Source organism: Apteryx rowi, unplaced genomic scaffold (genome assembly GCF_003343035.1).
Source record: "Apteryx rowi isolate R43461 unplaced genomic scaffold, aptRow1 scaffold_43, whole genome shotgun sequence".
NCBI classification, from domain to species: Eukaryota; Metazoa; Chordata; class Aves; order Apterygiformes; family Apterygidae; genus Apteryx; species Apteryx rowi.
In genome coordinates, this window is record NW_020450683.1 from 2245860 (window position 1) to 2266497 (window position 20638).

At 44.7% G+C, this 20638-nt stretch overlaps 1 protein-coding gene across 1 annotated transcript in view; it reads left to right on the plus strand.

The window, feature by feature from the left end:
- The first annotated feature begins 15325 nt into the window (after positions 1 to 15325).
- HIVEP3 (human immunodeficiency virus type I enhancer binding protein 3) overlaps positions 15326 to 20638 on the plus strand; it is a 66434-nt gene continuing 61121 nt past the window's right edge. The window contains exon 1 of the mRNA XM_026076416.1: positions 15326 to 20446. Coding sequence (XP_025932201.1) covers positions 15326 to 20446 — 5121 coding nt within the window. The remainder of the gene's footprint in view (positions 20447 to 20638) is intronic.

Sequence of the window (20638 nt, forward strand, 5' to 3'; positions counted from 1 at the left end):
AATGAAAGGTCCCTTCCCAGATGCCTTGACCTGGCAGTTTACTGGGTAGAAGTAACTGCTTTCTGCTCTCTTGATGCATGATCACTGCCTGGAAATTTTCAGGACTTTCCCTCCACACCCCACCCCTGTGCTTTCCTCCTCTCTCCTCCCCTCTGCACTCTTAGCCCCTCAAAGTGCCGCTCTCTGGATGGTGGCTTAGCAAGGGAGGCCTGTGGGATTCAAGGATGATCAACCCAGTCTCGGTCCCATCTCAGCATGATGTTTTCCAACAGCAGTACCTTCACAGCTGGAGTTGAACGTGGAAGTTTGTGGCACCTACCAGATCCTCCTCCTCTTCGCTCAAGGGGAAAAGTACTCAGCAAGCTCGGAGGGGGGGAAGCTTTCCATGTTGTCCGTGGAAACTTTCCGCTGAGCGTGCGTTAGATTTGCTGAAGCTGTGGGGGAATGCTGTGGTGAGCAGCCCAGTCAGTCGTCTCTGCAAGGAGCTCTAGAGATTGCGGCCTGCATGCTTTTGGCTTACTTCGATATTGTACATGTCTAATGTGATACTCTAGATTTTCCTGGCTGCCTTTCAAACGCCTCTCACCTTTAGCAGTGACTGGCATTTAAACTCTGGAAGGATGCAGCCTTTTCTGCATTCCAAGAGTTTGCTAAAACCCTGTAAATTTACTCTTTTTTTTTTTTTTCAGAGAGGGGAATGAGAAAAAAACATCAATATTTAGCAATTTTTGTGATTGAGTATGGGCTAGTCGAAACAAAGAATGATCATTAGAATTGGGCAGTTAGTAATATATTGCAGAAAGAAACCTGCCACCCATTGGTGAATTATATTACAGGTCCCCCTCTATACCATCCAAACAGGATGCGAGCTGTTACATCTGCCAGCTGCAGAGCTTTGGCTCTAGCAGTAGCTGCTCCCACTTCCAGCTCTGGTGGTTTCTGATTTAATTTCTCGTGTGTTGGCCAAAAGCGGTTGTCATAGTACCTTCATATTCTAATAGCAGTAGATTGCAGAAAAGAATGCAAACATGTCCTTCTGATGCAGCAAAAAATGAGAATGGGCAGAATTGGTTGGATCACTAGGCAGATCATCATGTTGCCTTCAGAATTTAGATCAGAATGTAAATTTGCCACTTCTGAACTGTTTTCCTCGTAGGCCGGAAGGAGAATGCCCGGTCTTGCAGACCTAATACGTATCTGAAGGGCGGTAGACTGAAACGCCTATGCAATCTTGCGCGACACTGACTTCACCAGGAAAAAGTGTTTAGGTCACTGGAGAAAAGAGCATGCGTTTGCATGTATGCACGTGACTGCATCGAAAAGACGGTAAAGCAAAACCAGTGCAACATTCGCAGTTGCAGTTCAGTCGGTTAAAGCAATAAGCGTCATGTCGTGCGTTGTTGCACAGTTTCAGATATATCTAGATACACACAGAGGCGCAAATGCATTCAGGAGTGGATGCTTCATTTCCCCATTTTGCTTAGTCAGACATACCTGTATGAAGTGAGGGTGCCTTGCTGTGAGCTTGGAATACTGTAATTTTGCACTGGAATAAATGATAATGCAATTCGTAGCCATTGGAGACCTCCCAATGAATGATGCTGTTTGTATAGAGACTTTTTTGGTAGCACTTCTTCCTTTCATTTCTATGTTCAGAGAAAACTGGAAGCATTTTGTAATGTCAGCTTGAAAGATCGCTTTATCATTTTAGTGAGGTTATACAATAATCTTGGAGGCTGTTTTAATTTTATTTTGCTTAAGTTTTATTGCATTTTACTTAATTGCTTCTGCTTTATTGTTAATGAGACAAAAAGCAGTTTGTTTAATAGCTTGCAGACTAAAATTATCAAGGAGCAGAGATGGAATTTGAATTTTAAATCTTTCTTTTTATTGTTTTCATTGTCTTCAAAATCCTCATTTGTTTGCATTCAGTCCTACAAACCTTCTGTGTCCTGGAGGAAACCTCACTGACCCTTCTGTGTCCTGCAGGTACATGCTTAGAGCAAACTCATCTGCATGCTAGCTGCAGAAGGATGAAGTCTCCGAAGGGCAGGATGGTACATTGCCCATACTCTCACTTGGTCAAACCAGTGCCATGTTGTTTGAACACCCCTGAATTCCTTTATTTCTGATCGCCTCTGCAGTCAGCCACCAGCAGCCTTCTCTTTTTGTATTTATGATGTATGCCAAGATTCCTCATTTTCCATTTTGTGGAATGGCTTAAACTCCTGCAGTAACTGACTGTCAGAAAATCAAAGGCTGAGTAAAACAATACAGCTAACAAGCCCGTGACACTTGTTGCCTTTTTTTTTTTTTTARTTTATTTGCTCTTTAATGAAGCCTGAGGAGAATGCTGCTCCCAGGAAGCCTGTGAAATGCAGAATAAACTGAGAAGGAAATTAGCTATATGAATTCAGCTGGTGAACATCATGCAAGAAGCTAGGACATGCAGGCTTGTGTCTGGTGTTAGTTCTGCTGCTGAGAGCTGTGGAAGACTAAACCAGATATTGCTGTCTTTGATCTGAAAACAGCACGTTTGCAACCCTTTCACAGAGCTTCCTCTATATCCTTATGAAGCAAACCCATATAGGACTTACATTGTCTGGCATGGATTCTAAGTCACGTGTGACAAAATTGGTGTGTACAAACCACTGGAGAATATTCTGCAAGGAATCCAAATTTATCTCATTATTACACTCAGTCATAATTTCCTTGCTGCTGCTGCTGGCTCTCTTCTGTCATTCAGTTCTGTACTGCTCTGTTTTTATAGTGATTAACCGACCATCTAATTCACTAGCCTCAGGCTTGCCTGTCTTATGCTGGGTAGTCCCTTACTCCATTAGTTGTCCTGAAATCAATAAGAGAAAGAGGTGCAGAATCTTAGTGCCTTATGGACCGCATTGTCCAGATGTATGAGCAGGAGCCAGGACCACTGAAAATTACGGTGCAGTGTTGCATGGTAAAAACAAAAACTTGGGGAAGAACTTGTTTACATTTTTGTTGTTGATTTGATGTCCATGTTTTGCATTTTCTACTCAAATCAGTGCTGTGTTAGTGAGATATTAATTTCAGCTCTCAAATGCAGATGATATACTCTGCCTGCAGCATGGTCAGGTTCTGGGTATGGTATCTATTTGCATGGGACTTAATGAGACCTGTGCAGTGAGACCAGACTCCTACGCATGCAAAACAGCAACTTCTGGACATGTGCAGAAAGTTGGCTGCATCTTGCTGCAGGTCTCCAGATCAACCAGGCTGCAAGCATGCAATGGGTCTGGTTTGGACCCTCTCTGTCCTAGGAGCTACCTATAGGTCTTTTCAAACTGGAGCCCTGTGCCATAAGACAGCTTTGAACGCTGATGTTTGAAAGTTGGCCTGTTATCTGTTTCTTAACCTTTTGGCAGCTTGACCGCCATTAGGGTTCATCTGTCTTTATTCAACTTCCCATAATGTACTTTCTTCTGTTCCTTCCCACCTCCTTGAATTTATCAGGCAGTGCAAGAAATCAGTTCTTCCAGGCGGGAGAATCAGCATAATGACCAGTTGTAGATAGAAACATTCACCCTCCAACTCTGGAGCAATTGAGGCTACATTTATACTGGCAAATAAAAGGAGCCAGGAATTTCAACTGTCTCACCCTAATGCCAGTGGGGTGGAAGGACCTTCCCCCACATAGGTGTTTAGGTTTTGTGGGGGCTCAGCAGAGAGGTGAGCATCACCTTAAAGCAGGATTCTGCTCCTTACGCAGTGAAACTCTCTGGGACACTTACCAGATCTGCCTGGGGTTTGTCTATCATCTCCATTATGCACTGGTTGGTTGGGTTCTGTGCAAGGCAAATTGGAGAAGTGAGCAACCAGGGAGCAGTGACTTGCTCGGGGGAGACACTCAGCAAGACTATTCAAATATGAATATGTGCATCCACAGAAGAAAGGCGAGGTTCATCAATAAGTCAGGGGAGGGTCAAGGGAAACCATTTTCAGCTGATCTGTACAAAGCTTACTGGCCATGAGACCAGGGACTGTGGTATTGACTAAAACCTCATTCCCCACTGATTCACCCTGCAATTATGAGATTGAGAAGAATCATAAACTCCATCTGAACTGTAGTTGTCCTCTTTTTTTCCACTCCTGTGGTTTGAAACTATGTAGAAACGTTTTGGAAGGTTTCTCAATACATGAGTTTAACCATAAGTCTCAGCAGGGGGAACGTATTATTGGGGAAAGGCAATTACTGCTTTAGCTGTATGCAAGACACATTACCTTGGAAAGAATCACCATCTTGCCAATAGCTGGCTTCCCACTCTTGGTTTGGCAGGTCTGGAGTGTTCAATTCAGATGAATTGTGAAAGAATCATTAGGCAGCAGTAGTTTCAAAATATTAGTTTACTAATGACTTTTTGCACCAATGAGTGCATGAGAAGTGAAAGCAGCAGAGATTTTTACAATCCTCTGGAGGAGACGCTACAGCGGTGCGAATAATCCCACTTCACAGTCACAAGCATTGAATGGTTCTTGAGGGTCGTCTTAAAAATTGTGAGAGAACTTGGTTTTCTTGAGTTTTGTTTGTGAGAAAGCAAGATTAGTTTCATTATGAATGTAAAAAATCCCTTCTGGAGTATAAGAGTGGTATATTGGCCTGCCCTTACTGTCTGCAGGAGTCTGACTTCAAATCCCAGTCGAGCTTAATGATGGAAATGACATTACTAAAATCTCCTGCTCCCAAGCGTGTGTTTGTCTACAGTCAAACGGAGCAGCCTCGAGCTGGTTCAGGCAGCGTGCATGAGGCTCTGGGAGAGCGTGTGGAAGTGCTAGGTCTGCCTTAAAACTACAGATCAGATTTGAATTGGATGGGGCAGAGCTGTGTATCGGTCTTTAAGACAGGAGAAAACTGCCATATCCTACATTGTATGAGTGTGACCAGGAGAAAGGGAACTCTGAGCCGGTGCTTTCCATATCTGTGTTTGCGGAGAAGAGCCTCCCTCCAGGGCCAGTTTTCTGGTGGTGATGCTCACCAGGCTGCAAAGGGCTTGTTGCTTTTTTTTCTTCTAATTTCAGTCGTTACGTTTCTTGGAATATTTAGCTCTAAAAATAGGCAGATTTTGCAATAATTGCTCCGTTTCAACTCAAACACTTCTCTGGAAAAACTGTTTTGGGTTATGAAAATAGATTAACCATTTGCGCGTGCCTTGCTGGCGAAATGCAAAGTTACTTTCGTTTGTCCGCTTTCCTCGTGGTGCAGATGCTGGTGCCCTTTGCTGCCTGGAAAAGTGAGAAGGGAAGTTACTGAAACCATGTGGAATATAAGCAAGAATGAATAAATATAGCAACAAATCCTAGACTTTTTAATGAGCAGAGAAAGCTTCCTGGATATCTTTCCTTCTGTTCCTAGTTATATGGATCCCTGTTTATCTCTGTAGGTCGTTCCCTCCCCGTAGTATCCGAGGGCCTCACAGACATTAATGGATGACTCACAACACATCTGTGAAATAAGGAAGTATCCCCATTTTAGAAACGGGGACTAATGCAGACCGTAGATGATATGACTTGCCCGGTTTCACACAGGAAATGTGTAACTGAGGCGGGAATTGAACCCAAGTCACTTGAGTTCAGTGCTGGATTGCATCCTCCCCTTTGTAAGTCCAAAGCAACTCGGCAGATGTTGCGCGTGCGAAATTGATTTAAGAATCGGACATATGAATCATGGTTGCAGACGTCTGAGTCGCTTTAAAACACATAAGGCTACAGCTTTTTTTTCTTTTCTTTTTTTTTTTAATTCTTAAGAAAGAAGACCATAAATGTCCCTTTTTTATTTTCTAACAATCAGCCATCATTGAGAAAGAATAAAACTCGCAGTGTGCAGCTGCCCCTGGATAAAAGGGAGATTTGGAAAGAACGTTTCAGCAAGGCAGCAATTTGAATGCAAAGAGCAGGTCAGGCAGCGGTGAAGTTCAGATGCGTCGAGCGAGCCGACTTCCCCCGAGTAACATGTCGAGAAGCCGCCTGCTGTGCTGAGCTTCCTGCTTGCGTGCGYTGTCGCGGGTGCTTCCCTGGGATAACGATCCCTGTACCTTTGTAATCGTRCACTCCATCTTCACGCGCCCGCTCTGACAGAGCCCCGTGCAGCTCTTGCATGTCTGGAGCCTCTTCCCACACAGCTCCCATCCCTTCTCCTCCCTGCTCCGTCTTCCCGTGCTGCAGCCTCTCCTTCCTTTGGCAGAGGACCACGCGGCATGTGGCCGTGGTAAGTACGACATGGGAAGCCCGTGAATTAGCTGGAAGCACGGTTAGAGGGGTGGGGGCCTGAGGATGGAGACGAACAGCCTTAGCTATCTTCTCGCTTCATATGGATGCACTCGTTTTCTCCACTAGTCAGAGGAGCACAGAGTGATCTTTTGCTTCTCCAAGTGTTGCTGTGAGCAAAGCAGGACATATTCTTTGTCTGTTGCTACTTTTTCCGTCAACTGCATTTGTTCAGGGTAGCAGCATCTCCCGTAGAGCTTGGGGTGAGGCGAGTTGGTAGCTGGCATGAAGGGCCCCATCCCCTCCGGCTGGAAAGGGTGCACTGCTTGCTCCACGTTCGCTGTGCTTGCTTGCTCAGGAGGACTTAGGTTTCCATCTGGCAGCGAGTGCTGGAGAGCAGAGAGTCCTTCCTTCTCCAGCAAAAGCAGATGCTGGAAAGAGGAGGGAAGCGTTGCCTGTTCGTGTCCCTTTGGGAAAGAGTGGAGGAGGATTAAAAACCCCACAGCTTCTTACCGCATTCAGCCTGGAAACCTGCTCTCTCGTAATCCTCATGATGTCATTTCTGGCAGTGGTTTGGGAAATTTCTTCCCCGGTTAGACATCAGAAGAACAGGGGGCGGCCTGAGGACTCTCTGTCCACAGCAGGCACTGTGAACATGAGGAAGTCGTATGGCCTAAAGATGGGCAGGGGATGTTAGGAGCTTCTGCAGAGTTTGTCAGCATTAACTCATGCTGTTCATACCTTTCTCTCTGCAGCCTTGCCCACGGGCCCTCAACAAGTTTGTAAGCTGCTCATCACAGGCCTTTGTCTTCTGTGATGTGTGGCACTGAGCACATTGGTGGGACTCGCAGATAAATATATTGTGGCTTGGGGATATGGCTGATTCTGAATCCAAACAGTTCATTGATACCAGGTACAAGCACAAAATGCCTGTGTAACTTTGTGGTCTCTTGGTATGTGGAGTTCAGCGATGAGTCTGTCCAACTAATGGATCTTAAACTGCAGAGGACAACTCTGAGTGCTGGGCTGAAAGTGGGAGCAGGACTCAGGGTTTACTCCTCTCTCCACCATCACACAGAGCTGCAGAGTGAAGGTCTCATTTGTTTCTTCTCTGTCTTTGACTCGTGTCTCTCAAGTTCCTGGCTGTAGAATGGTTCAGTCCAAGCCACGAAGAAGAAATATGCCACACTGATGAAAGGCCTGGGACACTGAGATGTGGGCTCCAGCTCCCTTAAGGGCAAGAGACTCAAATCTTCCATTTCATCATGTGGCTAAGTGCTACACTGTTGTGCAGTGCGGTGGGCACCTCTTCCATCATGGATGTTGTATTCATAACACAGGGTGGAGGCACCAGTTGATATTAGGTAACAACGAGACTTAAGCTGGTCTGAATTATTGTCTGAGACCTGGCTGGATTTTAAGAGATCAAGCCCTGAGGGAGGTGGAATTTCAGCCCTCTCCCAGTCAAACAAGTCCTCGTTGTGCCAAGGTTTGTGGTGGCTGCAAAATGGAGTTTGACGCTTTGCCAAGCTTATTTCCACTTTGGGCCTAGGATTTGGGAAGGGCCAGGGATGCTTTCCAGCACTGCAGTGCCATCCACCCCCCGCTCTGCTCTTCCCAAGCTTACAGCTTCTGAGARTCTGGATATCAAAACTAGAATGCAAAGCTCGGGGTGGAAAAACAGCCTTTTTCCCATGGCTATAATTGGGCACACTCCTCTGGTGAGAGGCTGTCACTTGCCTAAATCTTTAGTTTCCAAAATAATTCTCATTTAGATGTTTGTACGTCCCCATCTGCCTGGACAGAATTGGTGTTCGTGTGCAGATGCGTGCATGTCCCTTGGGACGGCCTGGCGCACGTCCAAGGGTTTCTGTGGTCTAAAGAAGCAGGCTTCATGGAGCCAGCGTTGCCATGAGGGGGTGGCACTGGGGCTGGGGTGTGAACACAGCTGCACTGCATTTTCAGGGGGAGGAAGAGGATGGGGAGGTGGAGATCTGAATAGCATGGTCAGGTCTGTTGTGGCAGGGGGTCAGGGGAATAAGTAAGGAGCAATCCACAGAGATGGATGCAGTGGGTCAAAAAAACAAGGAGACAACAAGCTTGGGCTGAAGGCAGGGAGGAGGAAGAGGTGACAGGAGTGCAGCTCATTTAAAACTTTGGAAACATCTGGTCTAGGGCAACACAAGCCCTAAAGGCAGAGAGTGTCTTGCAGCCACCAGTTGTGGAAGGAGTTGCTGTCTCTGAACACCAGGCCCCTTGAAGTTTTTGCAAATTTGGCTCTAATCCTGAGAGACCTGAAACCACTTTTGAAATTATTGACTAGGGTTTCTATGACATTGAAATTGTGTACTGGAGGTGGCTTCACTAAGCAAAATGTGTTAATATCTTCTTTCAGTTGTCCAGAAACACTGTGACCATGTAGGAGAGGGAGAGGTGTGTTTAGTTCTGTTTCTGCCTCCGTTATTATTCTGTAAGATGAGTGCTGCTGGCAGGTTTGAACTCTATTGCACAGAGTGGGTTGCACTGCCACCGCTGAACGGAGAATTTGGTGGTGAGGATGTAGACTTAGAGGAACTCTACATTTTCCCATGAAATCTCAATGCTTGTATGTGTGAAGGGAATGTTTTTTTCTTTGCATGTAAAGTATACTCAGAACTTGCATGGTCCATACTCAGGGTCATTTTTCGGAGTAGATCTTCGCTTGGGACCTTGCTTTCCTTTGTCTAAGCCTGAGCCACGGAACAGTACATGTGCAGATCAATGCATTTCTGTCAGTGGCTTTGTAAAAGATGAGTATGGAGGAACTGAACAGTAGAAAACTGATTCACTTTACTTAGAGCTAAAGATGGTCTGAAAGCAAAACTTAGGACTAAATACCAGCTTTGAAGGGAGAGCTGTAGCTGCTGTGTGCTGATCTGAATAGTCAATATCTGAGCAGAGCTGAAATCCTATCTGAGTGCGGAGCTGTCGGCTCATCTTGTGTTGCATCTGCCCAGTGCTCAGCGAGGCCGTGATTTCCCCTGCAGCCTCCTACAGGGAGGAGGAATACCCCACGGTGATGCATTTTCTATGAGCGTGCATGTCGCCATCAGACAAACTTGCTGAAGGAGGTTAATGCAGTCACCGAGGGCTTCTCCAGCTGTTGGGACTGAGTTTGTGTACTGTTTCGGTTACTAAGCAATCCACTCCATCAGGGCACCTGATGCAAGTCCGGTGTGTTCACTGCTGAGGTGGCATTTTAATATATACGCGTTATGATCCCAATGTGCTGTTTCTTTTACAGACTGAACTAAATCCTGGGCARACAAAAGAGACACACCATCAAAATCACAGGATATCAAGTCCACTGTAAGTACTCTCTGTTTTCCCTTAGTGAGTTATCCTGGATGTGTGCGCTGCCCTTTGCAATGGACTGGACCTGGGAACAGGACTTGCTTTTCTGTTTGTTTGGTTACTTTGTTTTTTCTTAGCTATATTTGAGAAATGTTTCCCTGACAAGTCCTACCAACGCTGCAGCAGCAGCATTTTATATTACTGAGTCTCGTTACAGGAGGTAATGACAGGAGATCTCCTAGTGCTGCTCGCTCTTTGCACAGTAAATCCCCGTGTCATAAATCACTTTTAAAGCCTAAGGTAGTATCTGCCCTGTCATTCAAAACTATGGTCAGTATCTAGTTGTGAAGAACGTGACATTCAGGTAGCAGAATGCCCTGTCATCCTACCTCCGTGTGCTTTGCTCATAACCTCTTTGCTTTTATAAGACGTTACCTTGCAGAGTTTCCTAAGAACCAAGGAACTTCGTGAGCAGCTGAATAAAGGGAGTCTGGTTCCCTATAGATTGGTTCATCTGTAGTCTAAAGGGGTAAATGCTAAATGTAGATTTTTTTCTGTGAACAGAACATTGGTAGGGGCTGTCCCTCACATGGCTGCCAATAAGGGGGGGGGACCTGTACTTTTCCTTCAGTAGAGCAGAAATAGGAACTTGTGCTTTGCCTGGTTCACTCATTTTCACAAGACTTGTAGAATTCTAAAGATATTTAACATATCTCGCCATTGGTCAAATTTGGCTGAAACTGGCCAAATGGCTTAAGAGCTATCATGGGGAACAAACAGGTGGATTTTGCATGTAGCACACCAGACGTTCCCACATAAACCTGGCATCCTTAAAAAGCAGGGTAAAATTCAGTGTATAGAAGAAAATGCTGCCTGTTATGGTTGGAATAGCATAGAAAAAGGAGAGTTTCTGTTGGAATAGCTTCACACTAATCACACTGGATCTTGATCTAGCTGAAACAGGACCTAACAGAAGAGAAAATCCTTCCATCTGTTTGAGCATTGCTAACAGCAGAGTTTTGCCACCAAGAGGGTTTTAAGGAACCACTGTAATTAGATGTTTCAGTGTACTGCAAACAAAAGGCAAGCAATATAATGCCAAGCATTGCAGTTTTCCACATGTCACTTAAAAGGAATGAATTCTGGAGGCCAACCATAACTTAGACAAAAGCCCAATTCCTTTAAATGTCCTTTCARTGAAGTTCCCACCTGGAGCTGAGGGGCAGATGTGCGGTGCAGTCTGCAGCATTTCTCTTCTTGCTTATGGGGGGGGGTCTCAATTCCAAATCAATTGACAAACAGCTTGTTTGGGTGCATGGCTATGTATATGTGGTGGTAGTCCCAGCCATGGAGGGGCCAACCTGAGGCTTGACACTGGTCAGAACTGCCTTAAACCTTTTTGGAAAACTTTGGTGAGGTTTAGGAGTTGGAGAGGCTGTGCGCCCAGGCCTCTTCACAGGAATTGGTTTCGACCAGAACAAGGTAATTCAAAATCATCAACAAAACTATCTAAAAGAACATTTCTAAGCATTTTATTTTAGGCTTTAGGGTACAATTCTAGTTGCATTAAAATCAGAGAGAACTTTGCCATTGATTTCATTCACCAGGGTGGCAGTCTTTGTTTCTGTCATTGCAAATGAAGCAGAAATTTTCAATTCATGTTTGTTGCATTGCATTTCAAGTAAAACCCTAAGACATGATGTCTGAATAGAAATAATAGCTGGAATTCCTGGGTTTAGTGCCTATATTTTGGATTTGGTCACAGACAATGTTAGCGGCTGGAATCCATATGCCATAAAATCCTTTTTTTTTTTTTTTTAAGATCTGCTGAATCTGTGCCAATGCCATGCACTGTCTGGCTGTGGTGCTGTGCAGTAGCTACTGTTGTGTGTATCATTGTAGAGAACGCAGTGCAGAATACATGCTAAATAAAAGTTTGCATTGATAAGCAAAAACAGTAGAGGCATAACACAGATGACAGAGAGGGAACTGCTCAGGGCAGGAAGAGACAGAGATGAAAGTAAAAGTGAAAGACATTCCTTTTCTAAGAAGAAGTAGGAGAATTAGGAAAGTTGGATGAAAATAAAAAGGCTAAAGTCTGGAGACAGAGTTTGACTGGGGGGAACAGAATAAAAACTGGAAAGCAAATGAGGAAGAAAGAAATCAGAGTAGATTTTGCCATCCACTTTGGTCCCGTCACATTTTGCAGAAGGAGCCAGCAGGAAGGTGTCTTCAGCTAAAGGAGCTCTGTGAATGGTTTACCTATACCAGCCCTGTCTTCTCTGCTCACTGGAGGGACACGTCAGGCAAAAAAAGAGCAGCAGGGAAGAAAGCCTCTTCTCATCCGGTAGGGCAGCTCCCAAGCTACTCGAAGTTATATTGGAGCTGGGCAGAGTGGAGTTAGGGATCTACAACCAGTTCTTTGGAAGCTCTTGTTCCCTGGCTTTACTCATGTCTGCAAGTTCACAGGGGAGAAAGCCTCCTACAATTTTTAGCTGAAGGGACTTGTTTTTTTCTACTTCTTTATTTTGCACTGTTGAATCTTCCTTGGAGACCTATAAATCTGAAGTAATGGTTTTGGGCTAGGAGAATTATTTTTTGCCATTACCGTTCCAGGGGCCCTTTCCAGTAATGAAAGAAACACGTAGAAAGTAGCCTGAATTGTCCTGGAATGGCCGTGTTCACTGCTGTAGGCAGCAGGTGCGATTGTTTGTTGATCAGTTCTTTAAATGTTAACTTTTGTGCAGAGTTCCTACCAAAATCAGCTGGGGCCCATGTGTTYGTCAGAGGAGGATGATGATAGTCTGAACATTTGGAATGATACTGAATCATTTCAAAAAGCTTCCTCACAACCCTAATTATTATACACTTAGGAGTGGATATGGAGACTATAGGAGAAAGCAGAGTATTAACATATTTTTCAGGCATTCTTTAGTTGGCAGTTCTTAAATGTGAGGGTTTGAGCTTGTGGGAGGCAGTGTTCACTTTGCAATAGCTGAAAAAGTCTCTGCTTAAATCAACTTCTACCAAGCTAATGTGCTCTGTGCATCATAAGAGGGGCAAAGAACACCATCTTAGGCAAAAGTCAACATAATAGATCAGCTCCACAACTGTGTTTAATCTTTAGTAGCTTTTGACATAGAGATGATATAGAGTATTATCCAAAACCGAGCCCTCGCTCTCACACTGATTCAGTTCACTGGGACCTGGATGGTCTGTAACAACTTGCGTTCCCCTTTCACTCCTGTCCATGCATGACAAATGTGAATGTGATGAGAGGTTACTCAATGGAATGAAAGAACGTTCTGGTTTTCACAACCTTTTGCCATGAAAACACTGCTGAGGGGCAGTGGTGCCAGAGCACACTGCTCTAAGTCTAGATCAGACCAAACTTGGTGTTAGTCAGCCTTCAGGAGCCAACACGCTCTAAAAAGGGGTTTCAAAATGTGACTAATTGCTCCTCAAAGCAATAAGCCCATAAACATGAGACACCTTTCTTAGCAAGTCTGTGCAAGTGCAGGTGCTCTGTAGGCCCTGCGAAGATGCGAAGCTCRTGCTGGGGTGGAGCAAAACTCATATTTGGGGAAAAGAAAAGGAAAATGTTAGGGTAGGACTGCTCTTCTGTGCATTTACCTATGATGTGGGTGTCACAGCTGTCCAAGTAAGCCATTATTCTAATCAATAAAAGGTGGTATCTCAGGGCAATTGATCCCACTGAGCTGAGACCTTAATATGGGATGTATTGGCCCTAAGTGAGACCTGCCTTTCTCAGTGATTATATGTGAAGTTGTGCATATATACTTTAACCCTGACTTTTGAATGTCTAAGGTTAGGTAAAATGAATCCTATCCCAAGAATAGACAGTTTTTAACCCCTTTTGTAAATTCTGCCTGGTCATGATGTATCCCTAAGGTGGTAYCGTGTGTTTACACTCTGCTAAAATAAACTAAATTACCTTGCACTCCAYGTGTTCTTTGTTTCTTGTTGAATGGGGAGCACCCACAGGGTTGTAGGAATGAGTGAAGAATGGGTGATCCTAGGAGGACTTCATACTGAACACAACTGGCCTCTTCTGCTGGTTCTTTGCTGTTATTCCTTGGGATGAATTTGGGCTGTTGGGCAGCTGAGATCTGAGAAGCATGGGGTGAAGTCTGCTGTGCTTCCCTGTTTTGCCTGGTTTGCACTTCGGCCCSATCCACGTGTCCTACTCCTGAACTGGGCAGGATCAAAGCAGTAGGGCTAAGTTCCCATAGCAGAGCCAATGCAATTCTGTTATAGCAATGTGCTTCATCCTAAAGCAGGTAATAGCTTCACAAGGGAGGAAGATACTTCTTTCTACCTCACTATAAATTATACATATCAATTTACTTTACTTAAAAAGCACTGTCCTTATTTTTCTTCAAAATTCTCCATCCATTTTCTATTCCAACTCTTGGTGATGCTTTCATTTTTCAGAGTATACCTCCCCAAGTGTCTCATTAATAGCTTTATCTCCTGACAAGTATGGGTTTAGTAGAGCTTCCTARTCAAATTCATTGTAAAAAGGGTTCCCCTTTATAGAGAGTCGATTTTGACATTCCACCTATAGTGCATGCTATAGAGGTTAGACTTGCATCATTGTTCATTAGCAAAAGGCAGGAAATTAAAGAGGCAAAGTTTCAGTAAAAGAGTTTGTATGCTTTTTCTTTACCTGCTATTGTTGAAAATGACACAAAAGATTGTTGCAAGCTCAAGAAAAGATTTTACATAGAAAAGATTTGTTCTTTATTTGTCAGTGAAAGTGTGTGTTGTATTAAGCAGTGCTTTGCATATAGTAGTCTGTTTGGAAGGGAAATATAGTTATAAAAATTGTAAAACCATAAATGTTTACAGAATATTAGAAGGAATTCAAGTTTGAAACCATTTTAATACATTTTTCAAAACTGATTGTGTTTCAACTTACTGTCTTTGGGTACCATTAGAATGCCAGGTATGTGTGCATTAAACCCAGTGTAAGTCCCTGAGTTTTGACTTAGTACAATTTATGTTTGCATTACAATTAAAAATAATGTCTCATAATTGGTAGACATTTGATCAATTATTCAGAATTTCTTTTGTGCAAAATGTTATGTTCCTCTATAAAAGTAGCAGTGTTTAATTACTTAAATACAAATGCTGAAGTAATTTTTTTTTGTGTGTTTGTTTTGTCTTGGTTGATGTAATTGCAGAAATGTGGGAAATACTTTTCCAAGGCCTTTGAACTCAAAAGTGGAACAGAAGGAAGACACAGGGGGACATACACCGTTCAGTGTTATTTTCCTTGCACAGGAAAAAAAAGATCGTTATGAGATGAGCACTAAAGTTTCAAGCTTTCAAAGGTTTGCATAACAAACAAGAGACACATTGTGGGTTGCATCTTGACTTTGAAGGCTTGCCACTGTCAACTGAAATAAAATGGCAAGGTTTAAAGCCTTAACCAAGTTCACAAGGAAAATATTTGGACTAAAAGTTTTGGAAAGTTTTCTCTCTTTGAAGTAGTTTGTCATGTGTTACCAATGTGAACTTTATTGACCTTGAAACATTTTTTTTTTTTGAATCAAATAGCAACTAGTGACACTTTAGTAAAATCTTAAATCAACAACCATCCCCTGGCGGCTCCGGCTTCGTAGCAAATGCAGGCAGAACAGGGAATCTACAGAAGAGACCTTTATTATTCGTAAATGAAGCCTGCCAAAACCTTCCCAAAATAGCATTCAAAGACCCCTTTAAGGTCATGGATCCTGAACAAAGCCAGAAGAGCACAAAAAAGGCTGAGGAAAGTCCAAGAAAGAGACTTCCCAAAGGAGAGGCTTTCCAAGCCAGTATTTCATCTGCAGCTACGTATCAGGGCAGCTCTGCTTCTTCACAAGGACCCCCTCTCCGAGATATCATATCGCAGCAGCACTTTTCTGGCTCTTTGCCGATTCCAAGAGAGGAATCTCAGGAGAAGACTGGACATCAGAAGCAACCTAAGCCTTCCTCTTTTGAACATCCACCCCACGTTTCACAGCTTCAGCAACACGCACTGTCACCAGCATTTATGTCTCCTGGGAAACCAGAGCATGTCCTTGAAGGGCCCACATGGCAGCTAGTTGATCCAGTAAGACCAGGTCCCTCTGGCTCCTTTTCATCACCTGGGCTTCATTCTCATCACAGCCAGCTCTTACCTTCCCATTCACCAATCATTCCTGGAGAGGACATGCCGTCCATTCAAAAGGTCTATATCCCTCGCCCTTCGCAGGTTTCCTTAAAGCAAGCTGAGGAAGTGCACAAGAAGGAAAAGAAACCTCAGAAGCCGGGCAAATATATTTGCCAGTACTGCAGCAGGCCTTGTGCAAAGCCAAGTGTGCTCCAAAAACATATCAGGTCACACACAGGTGAGAGGCCATACCCTTGCATTCCATGTGGCTTTTCTTTTAAGACTAAGAGCAATTTGTATAAGCATAGGAAATCTCATGCTCATAGAATAAAAGCTGGGCTGGCCTCAGGAATTGGAGCGGAGATGTATCCGTCTAGCTTGGAAATGGAAAGGATCGGAGGGGAGGACTTTGAAGAGCCAACAGAAGGAGAAAGCACAGATTCAGAGGAGGAAACAAGTGCAATGTCAGGCCATTCAGTAGAGCTCTCACCCAGGCAAAAGCACAGCCTGTTATCCAGTAGTTTGAGTGCAGGAAGCCAAGGCTCCAGCCACGACCGCTGTTCATTGTCTCATTCCAGTATGTCTCAGTCTCTTGAGGACAGCACCCAGTTTGTGGAGCCATCATCAGACCATGCTTTGAGCCATAAATCTGAAGATACTCATACTATAAAACAGAAGCTTGCACTCCGCTTAAGTGAACGCAAGAAGGTCATAGATGAACAAGCTTTCCTGAGCCCTGGGAGCAAAGGGAGTACCGAATCAGGCTACTTCTCAAGATCAGAAAGTGCAGAGCAGCAGATCAGCCCACCAAATACTAATGCAAAATCTTATGCAGAAATTATTTTTGGGAAATGTGGTAGAATTGGGCAAAGGACTGCAATGTTAGGTACAAACACAACCCAGGGGGTTCCGCACCTGTCTACTGAAGAGAAACCTAGTATAGTACCGTTATCTGTGCCTAGAACACAGGTTATTGAACACATCACTAAGCTAATTACAATTAATGAAGCTGTTGTAGATACCAGTGAAATAGATAGTGTTAAGCCTAGAAGAAGCTCTTTATCTAGACGTAGCAGCATCGAATCTCCAAAGTCTGGTGTATATAGAGAACCGTTTCAGTTTGACATCAAGTCTGGTTCCAGTAGCCAGTTGGATGCGTCAAAAGTGTTGACATCACATGGTGAAAAAATTAAGCCCGAACAATCATTGTTGTCACTTCAGCAATCCCACAGTGCCACAGAGACAGTGCCTCTCCTAAGAAGCCACTCAATGCCTTCTGCTGCATGCACTATAAGCTCCCCACATACCTTTAGAGGTAGCTATTCATTTGATGATCACATCATGGAGCCTGAAGTCTTAAGCCGCAGTCAAGTGTTTTCTTCCCATCCTCGAATGCTAAAACGACAACCAGCTATTGAGCTACCTTTGGGAGTAGAATATGTCTCAGAGGAGGTTAGCTCTGTGAACAAAGAAACTGTTTCCAAACCTCCCGAGGAGCCTGAAACCAAGGAAAGCGATCTTACCAAAAAGTCTCGGAAGGGTCCGAAAGTTAAAGGGTTCATGTATGAGTGTAACATATGTGGTGCTCGGTATAAGAAAAGGGATAATTATGAAGCCCATAAGAAATATTACTGTTCAGAACTGCAGCTCTCAAAGCCTCGTTCTTCCAGTTCCCATACCTCCTCAGAGACTGAGAAAAGTGTTGCGGAGCCTGACACGTGGCCCCAGATGATGCATTACAAGCTAGGGAGCAGTTTGGAGCTTACCCCCTTACGCAAAAGGCGAAAAGAAAAGAGTCTTGGTGATGATGAAGACCCTCCGGCTTTTGAATTGTCTGACACTCCCTCCTCCAGTACTGGGCCAGGGACTCAGTTTGCAAACCCAGCATCATCTGATGTTGCTTTAAACTTAACCTGTGAATCCATTAAGTCACCAGCAGATCCAGGTAAATCCGCACCTTCTGATGTTAGTGCCAGCTTTCATTCCAGGAATACCAAACCGACTTCAAGTACAGAGAGCAAAGAGAGAAGAACAACTTCAAAGGAGATCTCTGTCATCCAGCATACGAGTTCCTTTGAGAAGTCTGACTCTATAGAACAGGTGAGCAGCTTAGAGGGAGAAGAGAAACCCCTGTCACAGTACTCATCTCAGCCAAAAACACAGCAAAGCCGGCCACCTCATTCCCTGCAGCCCAAACTGGTACGCCAACCCAACATCCAGGTCCCAGAGATTCTGGTCACTGAAGAGCCTGACAGACCAGAAACAGAGCCGGAGCCTCCTCCGAAAGAGCCAGAAAAAACGGAGGAATTTCAGTGGCCACAGAGAAGCCAAACCCTTTCTCAGCTCCCTGCAGAGAAACTCCCACCAAAAAAGAAGAGGCTGCGGCTAGCAGAAATGGCTCAGTCCTCTGGAGAGTCCAGTTTTGAATCAGTCTCTCTCACTAGAAGCCCAAGTCAGGAAAGCAGCATATCCCATGGCTCCAGCCATTCTGTGTCATTTGATCGTGAAGAACACAGTAAGTCAGAGTCAACCAGTCAGCCCTCTGAATCCCACACAAAGCCTCTTGGTGTTGGCTCACATATGTTGATGGTACCAAGCCACCACCATCATTCCAGGGAAATGCGAAGATCTGCTTCTGAGCAGACACCAAATGTGTCCCATTCTTCCCAGATGTCAGAGACCCGCAGTAAGTCATTTGACTATGGGAGCTTGTCATCTACTCCTGCCTCAACACCTGGTCCATCAACCTCCTCAGCTCCACAGGAGAGAAGAAAATGCTTTCTAGTTAGGCAAGCATCTCTCACTAGACATCCAGAGCATGAGCCAGACTTGGCCCCAAAAGGTCGTCAAGAGACAGAAGATCCAATTCCTTCTTCTTCAAGTAAATCTCCTGCTACAAGTTTGCCCCATCAGCCAACATCTTCATCCTCTTTGCCCTCTCACAGTACTTACCCAGCTGATAAGAGTCAGCCCAAAGACAGCCCTCAGCCAGCATATACGCAGCCGTACACAGAAGCTCTGCAAGTCTTTCATCATCCTGTACCACAACTAACACTGCATGAAAAGCAGTACATGTCCCCACAAGTTTCTATCTTTCCCTACCCGCATCTCCTGCCGCAGCCAGGGCAGTCTGCCGAGCTTTTTGCTGCACACACTATGTCTGACATCCTCTCTGCTCAATTCACCATGCCTCAGATTCCTCCCTCTATATTTCAGACCCCACCACTTCCTCTCCAACAAACGCTCATCCACCCAGGTCAGCTTCATGTTACTACTCCATTAATGTCTCACCCTGCCGATGTGCCATTCAGGCAGCATCCTTCATTCTTACCGGTGCATTACCCTGGCTCCTCACCAATCCCTTCTGCCTTTTTTCTGCCTCTTCAGTCTCAGTTTGCTCTCCAGTTGCCAGGTGAAGCTGGTGGACATTTACCACAGATCAAATCCAGTTTATTCCCAGCAGCAGGAACCTCCAGTCTTTCCCCATGCACAGAATATGGCTCAGACAGTAGGTTGCATCCTCTGACCTGCACAGCAAGCCCTTCAGTGTCCGTATCCACATCTCAGCTGGTTGTTCCTACACGGTCAGAACCAGTGGTGTCGCTTGTTGTCCCTGTTCGCATACAGACGAATATGCCATCCTATGGGAGTGCAATGTACACAACACTTTCCCAGATTCTGGTCACTCAATCCCAGTGCAGTTCCTCTTCTATTGTTCTCCCGAAATTTGATGATCACCAGTCCAAGGGTACTCTGGTCTGTAGTGCTGATGTTCATGGACTAGGTTTTGATCTGGCACAGATGATCACAGAAGATCAAAGAAGTATTTTCCAGAGCCCCTATCTGAGAGTGCCCTTACCCTTACCAGAACGAAAAGGCTATATGCCACTCACTTCCCCATCAGACAGCGTCCTCGGATTGGAAGGAGGCCCATCAACAGTTGGTGGAAGCAAACGGATGCTCTCTCCAGCTGGTAGTTTGGAGCTGACAATGGAAACACAACAGCAGAAAAGAGTGAAAGAGGAGGAAGTGTCTGAAGCAGAAGAGAAGTTGGAAGTGGTGAAGCCACCCAGTGCAATAGAGGAAGGGAAAAAGCAGGATAAATCTCACTTTCTTGCAGAAAGCCAAGGCAGGGTTGAAGTTGAAACACCACCTAGTTTGTCCTTAGACCAGACAGAGCCAAAGGAAATCCCAAGTACTTTGCAGCAAGCTGTGTCCCATTCAGGTTCTTCAAGTTTTGAGACACTGGAAGAGTATAAGCAGCCAGCTGGCAAGCAGTTCCTCAGCAAGGCACCTTTGCAAACCGTGAAGAAAGAAGACCCCAAAGAGCTGGTGGAGCCCTCTCCACCAAAGCCTCCAAGCCCTGCACCTCAGTCTGAGGTTACTCACAGTGCAATGAAGTCTCGAGAAGGTACAGATATGAAGAAGGTACTTCAATTCCCCAGTCTCCACACAACCACTAATGTCAGTTGGTGCTATTTAAACTACATAAAGCCAAATCACATCCAGCAAGCCGATCAACGGTCCTCAGTGTATGCCAGCTGGTGTATTAGCTTGTATAATCCTAACCTTCCCGGTATATCCACTAAGGCAGCCCTATCCCTCCTGAGGTCCAAGCAGAAGGTGAGCAAGGAAACCTACACCATGGCTACAGCTCCGCGTCCAGATGCAGGCAGGCTTGTCCCGTCCAGCTCCCGGAAGCCGAAAATGACAGAGGTAATGCAGTCATATACTTTTCTCCTTATCTGTTTGGATACTTGGGAATTGGGGGATGAGGGAAGGGGAATTACAATTGTTCATTTAAAAGGAGTTTATTCATCCCTTTCTTAGTTTGGTAAACACTTGTTCTCAATGAAACTTTTAGAATGAAGAAGCTAAACTGCACTATAATCCAAAAGAAAGGCAAGC